At 39.8% G+C, this 7,962-nt stretch overlaps 1 protein-coding gene across 1 annotated transcript in view; it reads left to right on the top strand.

The window, feature by feature from the left end:
- APLF (aprataxin and PNKP like factor) overlaps nt 1-7,962 on the top strand; it is a 111,403-nt gene that overhangs the window by 53,742 nt on the left and 49,699 nt on the right. Inside the window, exon 8 of the mRNA XM_003793486.3 lies at nt 7,531-7,656. Coding sequence (XP_003793534.1) covers nt 7,531-7,656 — 126 coding nt within the window. The remainder of the gene's footprint in view (nt 1-7,530; nt 7,657-7,962) is intronic.

Here is a 7,962-nt window from a genome sequence, read left to right as displayed (position 1 = left end):
TATAATTTTCTTTTCTTGTTGGGTCTATTCCTGGTTTGGGGATCAGGGTGATATTTGCTTCATAGAATGTGTTGGGAAGTATTCCTTCTTTTTCAATGTTTTGGAAAAGGTTAAGTAATATAGGTACTAGTTCCTCTTTAAAGGTTTGGTAGAATTCTGATGTGAAGCCATCTGGTTGATTCTATTTCAGTACTTGATATAGGTCTGTTCAGCATTTTCAATTATTTCTGTTTAAGACTAGGAAGTTGGTGTGCTTCCAAGTATTGGTCAATTTCTTTCAGATTTTCATATTTCCAAGAATTAATTTTTTGTAGTATTCATTAAGGATTCTTTACATTTCTGAGGTGTCTGTTATTATTTTGCCTTTGTCATTTCTGATTCATGATATTAGGGAGTTTAATTTTATATTTTTGGTTAGGTTGGCCAAAAGTTTATCCATTTTGTTGAATTTTTCAAAAAATCAACTTTTTGATTTATTGATCTTTTCAATAATTCTTTTGTTTTTGTTTTCATTTAATTCTGCTCTAATTTTAGTTATTTATTTTCTTCTGCTGGGTTTGGGGTTGGAATGTTCTTCCTTTTCCAGTTGCTTAAGATGTCCCATTAAATTATTGACTTCTTCTCTTTTCATTCTTTTGAGGAAGGCTTGCAACACTGTAAGTTTCTCTTATAGTTAGGACTGCCTTTGTAGCATCCCACAGGTTCTGATAATTCATGTTGTCACTATTGTTCTGTTCCAAAAATTTAGCAGTTTCCTTCTTAATCACATCTATGATCCAGCTATCATTCAGCATAAGGTTATTTAATTTCCATGTGTTTCTATGAGTATGCAGATACCTGTTATTGGTGAGTTCAACTTTTATTGCATGATGATCCAAGAAAATACAAGGAATAATTTCTATACTTTTAAATTTGCTGAAGTTAGACTTGTCACCTAAGATGTGATCAGTTTTGGAGGATGTTCCATGGGCTGATGAGGAGAATGTGTATTCAGTTTAGTTAGGATGAAATGTTCTGTAGATGTCTGTTAAATTCAATTGTATGGTTGGAGGATCTATCCAACACTCCAAAGGGGTGTTAAAATCTGCACCTGTTACGGTGCTGGAAGATACTAAATTGTTCATGTCTGTTATGGTCTCCCCTATAAATTGAGGAGCATTCTGGTTGGGCACATAAATGTTAATAATTGACATCTCATCATGTTGAGTGTTCCCCTTAATGAATATGAAGTGACCATCCTTGTCTTCCCATACTTTTGTTGGTTTAAAACCTAATTTACCTGCATATAAAATTGCCACCCCTGCTTTTTTCTGATTTCCATTTGCCTGAATTACAGATGTCTATCCCTTCACTCTGAGTCTATATTTATCTTTTAAGATAAGATGAGATTCTTGTATGCAGCAGATATCTGGCCTGAGTTTTTGTATCTAGTTAGCCAGCCTGTGCCTCTTAAGAGGACAATTTAAGCCCTTCACATTAATTGAGAGTATTGATAAGCCTGGTAATATTTTGGGTGTCAAGTTGTTTGAAAGTCCAGTGGACATTTTAAATCTTTTCACCACTAGGAAATTGAGTTTGATCAAGAATTTTGGAGTGAGTTTACTTGGTGGTAGAGCATTGTGCTGGTCATTATGGAGGATGAGTCTGAGAATATCCGAAGAGCTTGTTTGGTTATGGCAAATTTCTTCAAGGTGTAGTATGTCATTAAAGTATTTAATTTCTCTGTCATAAATGAAGCTCAATTTCGTGGATACAGGATCCTGGGCTGAAAGTTGTTTTGTTTTAGGAGATTGCAGGTCGATGACCATCCTCTTCTGGCTTAAAAAGTTTCAGCAGAGAGATCTGCAGTCATTCTAATAGTCTTCCCCTTCTAGATTATGATTTTCTTATGTCTGGCTGCTGGCAGGATTTTCTCCTTCATATTAACTCTGGCAAAGTTAGTTACAATGTGTCTAGAAGATGCTTTATTTGTGTTGAGTCATGATGGGGTTCTGAAACTGTCTGCTATCTGAATTTCAGTATCTCTTGCCATGCTTTGAAAGGTCTCCTCAACTATGTCATGGAGTAGAGTATCTGTGTCTTTCAGACCATCCTCTTCTCCTTCACGGATACCTATAAGGCCAATGTTTCATCTTTTGGAGTGGTCCCACAATTCTCTGAGGGAATGATCCATTTTTACTCTCCACTTCTCTTCCTCTTTGACTGTTTGGGAGCATTCAAAAGCTTTGTCTTCAATGTCAGAGATCCTTTATTCTGCCTGCTCTATTCTGTTACTGAGGAATTCTACTGTATTTCTCAGATCTTTGAGGGCTGCAGGTTCTTGCCTCAATGTGTCAAAATCTTTGGTGATTTTGTCTTTGAATTCATTGAATTCTTGAGACAACTTTTGAAATGCTCCTTGAATTTCTAATTCCAGCTTTAACTCCATTCACTTAATCTTATTTGCAATCCAAATTCTGAATTCGATTTCTGACATCTCTGCCATTTGTTTATGAATGGGATCTTCTGTTGTGTCTCTTTTGTCATTCCTTGGGGGAGTTGATCTGCTCTGATGATTCATGTTGCCAGAGTTTTTCTGCTGATTCCACCCCATGATTATTTTTTACCATTTGGCTGGAGAAGCTGGTAAGAGGAAATTGAGTTGTAATTAACCAGCCCTTTACCAAAAAACTGGGACTGCTCATTGTGGCTTTTCTCATACAGCTTTACAAAGGTCCCGTTCAGTACTATAGCCTGAAACTTTGGGGACCTGCTTGGTGTGATGGAACTAGATGTCTCTGACCTATATTCAGATAGTCTCTGTCCAATCCTAGTGAATCAGTGGCTTTGGGCTGAAATCTCAGCTGTGGAGATATAAAGCAATTTAGACACCCTGCTCCCCCCCCCAACACACACACCAAAGGCGACAACTAGAAGAGGAGAATCACAGATTCCCACAACAATACAACCAGGGTACAATCTTCATGGGTTCCCTGAGTGATCGGCCCACGTCAAGAGTTCCAAACCAATTGTCCTGGTCAACACAAACACAGATCAGATGGGAGTGTTGAAAGGGTCTTCAGTATCTAGGTAGCAGGGGTGCACTGGCAGATCAAGTGTAACTCACTCCCAGTGCTCTGTGGAGTCAGAAAGGCCCGCCCAGCAAAATAGTCCAGGAGGGCTGGTGCCTCCTTTCCTACCTTGCACCTCCATCACACCCAGGCACTGATAGTCCCATGGGGCTGTGGCCTACTTCCTTCCAGTGAGCAAATGTGCCAGGGATTTGGGCCTGGAAGAGTCAGAGGGATGTCACGCTTTGTTGGCCAGGTGACCACACTCTGCCACTAGCTGGCTGGGGGAGTTGAAGTCTGACTAACTTGGGTGCTCAAATGGAACCTGGGAAGTGTTCCATCTTAGCTCATTCCAAACCAGAGGTTAACAAGGTAGCAAATGTTTTTTGCCCTGAGAGACTGTGCCTCCGCTCCAGCTGCTCTGCTCCTCTCGTATCCCTGCAATGCAAGGTCTTGCTCCCTCCATCAGTCCACAGAATTGGGGAGGTGTGTCTCTGAAATTTGACCCCATGGGATGGCTCTATTAATGCTGCTGCTAGGTGGGAGGTGTCTTCACTTGGGTTCCTGTGCCTCAGTGGTTCCTGAGCCTCCACCCATCGTGCAGAGACCCAAGCCTCTGCCCACTGCTAAGTTGTACTTTCTCAGAGCCAAGCCAGACACCTTCTGCCCTGTGCCTTTTTGCACTGTTACTGGATTCACAGTATAGCATAGCTGCGCTACCTCAGACTAAGCATTGCCCAGTCTTAACAAAGAACTTTGAATGTTGCAGTCTCTGCAGGGGTTGGACTTCTAGACCTCCAGGCCAGGGGTAAGGGTGGACTGGGAATTCAAAGTGGCCGGGAAGATATTTGTCAACCTTCATGCCAGATAAGAGAATGCCTAGGCTCACAGCAGGGACTCTGGAGAAGGAGTCCCAGCTTCTAGCAACTCGCCCCCGTGGGATGAGAGAACAGGACCTCAGTTCACCACTCACTAGTAGAGATCCCACAGCAAGCAAGCAACTCTCTTGGGGGATGGGTTGGGCACACATCCTCTTTGGGGTGGATTCTGTACCCGAAATTTGTTTCCTTGGAGTCACAGCTTGCCTCAGCAGAGAAGACATGCAATTATCAATCTCTTCTCTCAGCTCGGCTCCCACCTGTCAGCTTTGTTGGGTTCTTTCTAGCTGTTATCTCTCCCTCTGGATAGGCGCTTCTTTTGAAAACTGGCTTCAGTTGGCTATCATCCCCCACACCCCTTTGCTCTTGTTGAATGTAGAAATTGGAGTTAGAGAAAATAACCGAGGAATTTAGCAGAACACCAGGCACATTGAAACAAAACGAACAAACAAAAAAGCAGACATACAAACAAACAATCAAAAACAAACAAAAAAAAACCCCTTAAAAAACAACAAAAAAACTCAAATAGCTTGAGGTAAGCACTCTCAGCAACCATAAGAGGAAGGGGCAGGCTTGGTGCCTGTAGCCCAGTGGCCAGTGCACCAGCCACACACACCAGAGCTGACAGGCTTAAACCCAACCCAAGACCCACCAAACAATGATAACCACAACCAAAAAAACATCTAGGTACTGTGGCGGACGCCTGCAGCCCCAGCCACCCACGAGGCGGAGGCAAGAGAACCTCTCAGCCCAAGACAGTTAGAGGTTCCTGTGAGCTGCAATGCAACAGCACTCCTATGAGGGTGACACAGTGAGACTCTGTGTAAAAAAAAAAAAAGAAAGAAAGAAAGAAAGAAAGAAAGAAAGAAAGAAAGAAGAGAAAAAAAAATAATCAAAATTTTTTACTGATAACTCCTACAAGAAGGAAAAAAGAAAAAAAATGCAAAAAAGCAAAAAGAATGAGCAAAGAAAGAAGAAAAGGCAACAAAATTATTTATATATGTACATACACACACACATATACACGACTATATGCTGTAGGGATGACTTTAGTAGGAATATATTCGTGTTTCAATATACTTTCTGGACACCAGGTGGCGCTGTGAGTGATTCCCAGGCTTATACCTGTTTCCCAGTTTAGACTGTTGGTGTATGCCTGGCTACTCACCTGGTGCCTAGACCCCACCAAACTGCTGATTCCACTGATCTCAAAATATCTTCACGGACGGGTTTCACAAATTCTCCCTGCAACAGTTCCTGTGAAGTGCGGGATACTCTGGGGCAATTCTGAATGTGGGATGACTGTCTGCCAATGAGACTCAAATCCTGCCTGGCCCATGCGGAAAGGTGTCTGTGGAAACCACCATCTCCCAAATTTTAAAACAATAACCTCTTCCTATCCTGGATTTTTCCTGTCTGAGTGTCTCTCCCACCACCTAACCTCTGTGCTGCACAAGACAACACCCCACTCTGGCCGTCTATTTCTGCTCGGGAGTCCACACTTCAATCTTTCCATACAACACCTAGTTTCCCCAAGAACTGGGAATTGTAATCCTCCATTGCGGAAGGGGCTGGTTGCTGCCCCCACCCACTGCCACTGCAGCCATGGCACACTTTCCTGGCAGTCGCCGCAGCTCTGGAGTACACTCCAAGTCCAGTAATCTGCCACCTCGCTGCACACCCCAAACTGCCACTATACACCAGTATTCCACCCTGGGAAAAATCTAGCCCACTCACTCTCACCTGTTATTCCAGAAGAGCTGAGCTAAACGTCCTTCCCTTCCACTATCATGCTCCACCTCCCTGTATCCTCACATTAACCTGAAATAAATTTACTTTCAAAAAAAAAATTATAGGTAATGGTTGTACAACAACATCAATATGCTTAACACTATACTGAACATTAAATTTAGAAATTTTTAAGATGGTAAATTTTATATTATTTATTTATTTGTTTACCAAATTACAAAAAAAAAAAAGTAGTAGTAGTAGTAGTATTTGGCCTGCTATCCAGTTTGCAAATCTTTGCTATAAATACTACTGCATTAAAAAATAATTACAATACCAGGTGTCGGTGAAGTTTTTGAAAAATTGAAACTCTAATAACTTGCTAGTGAGATTTATGAAATCATTTTGGAAATTTGGCAATATTTTACAAACCTTAGTAGGTACATACCCTGTGACCACTCCTACCTATATCCTCAGGAAAATGCATATACATGGTGTCCGTTAAGTTCATGTGTAATTTAAAATTTATAAATTACAACTATTTTAAATTACACATGAACTTAATGGACATTGGACAGCTATATAAGTACAACAAAAGGTTTATAGTAGACTGTTCACAGCAGTATTATTTATAAAAAAAAATAGCTTGGATGGACCCAAAATTTCGTCAATAATATATAAATAGCATTAGCTACACCAAAAGGCAATATTATATAATAATGAAAATGTGCTACTGCTGCCTATAACAACAACATGGATTAATCTTACAGACATAAAAAGGCAAACTCCAGTACAACTAGTATATGTTTCTATTTACTTAAAAAGCAGACAGTATTATTTATTGGTTTATAATATCATTTCTTAAAGTATGATCTGGAAATCCCTAGAAGTCCTCAGAACACCTTTAGGAAATCTGTTAGGTTGAAACTACTTTCTTAATAATATTAAGAGTTTTATGCATGTGTCTTTTTCACTCTCATTCGCTCACTCACGTGTATAGTAGAGTTTCTCAGAGATCATATAATGTATGTTATTATTAGTGATTGCATATAGAAGCAGACATGAGAAGCAAAGCCAGATGTCTTCTCTTAAGCCAGACATTAGGGAAATTCCCATGATATGAAAACAACATCTCCATGAATTTTTTCTTGGAAGAAAGAGTTGTGTTAGGACATGTTGTTTATGATAATATATAAAGGATTTATTACTTTTATAGTTAAATAGAAAAATGTATTTTTTCACCTTGTCATTTAAATTTTATAATAGGGTAAATGAACTATATAAGCAAAGACTCTCTGGAGTTTTAATAATTTTTAAGAGTTCAAGAGAGTCTCAGGACTGAAAAGTTTGAGAAATACTTTTAGAAAGCAGGGTAGTTACTGCTGGGTAATAAAATGGGTTTAATGATTGGAAGGTGGCATGTAGGGAATTTCTTGAGTGTTGATAATTTCGGTTTTTACTTTAGTATAGTGTGTGTAGATGTATTTAACTTATTAGAAATCTTTACAGGCTATAGATGTTTATGATATTTATATTGTATACCTATAAACAAGTGTCCTATACATAGTAATCTTGGCAAATTATCCATTGATATTCATGACCTATCACATGACATCAGAAATACAATGTGATACCATGAGAGCCCTCTACTGACTACAGGCCATCAACTTATGTCATCAACATGCTGTGTTGATGTTATCTGTAGTTAATGTTATCAGTGTAGTGTCATCTGTAGTTAATGTTATCAGTGTAGTGTGTTGATGCATGTTGAGGAGTAATCAGATGTGTATTGCTTGGTTTCCTGCTCTATCCACTTTAAATCTAAAATACCCTATTAATGATTTTTTCTGACTGTATGTTTGTTACCTTCCCAGGAAGAATCCCATCCATTTTCAACACTTCAGCCACCCTGGTGACAGTGATTATGGAGGTGTACAAGTCAGGAGCCAAGATGAGACTGATGACCGGCCTGAATGTCCCTATGGAGCAGCCTGTTATAGGTACATAGATCTAGATGTTTGGCTGCACTTTTTTTCTTTGTAATCTTTGTTATATATTTAGGAGAAACTGCAGGCAGCTTCTTATCTCAAGCCTTTAACTTTTAGTTTTTAAACTACAAATTACAGGTTTTTGTTTTGTCAGCTGGTAGAATTGCATTTCTTTCTTTTCTTTTTTTTTGAGACAGAGCCTCAAGCTGTCCCCCTGGGTAGAGTGCCATGGCTTTACTGCTCACAGCAACCTCCAACTCCTGGGCTCAAGCGAGTCTCCTGTCTCAGCCTCCTAAGTAGCTGGGACCACAGGCGCCC

The sequence above is a fragment of the Otolemur garnettii genome, unplaced genomic scaffold, assembly GCF_000181295.1.
Source record: "Otolemur garnettii isolate 467f Iridium unplaced genomic scaffold, OtoGar3 scaffold00068, whole genome shotgun sequence".
NCBI classification, from domain to species: Eukaryota; Metazoa; Chordata; class Mammalia; order Primates; family Galagidae; genus Otolemur; species Otolemur garnettii.
The sequence above is the reverse complement of the archived record's forward strand: the minus strand, read 5'-3'. Positions and strand labels throughout refer to the sequence as shown.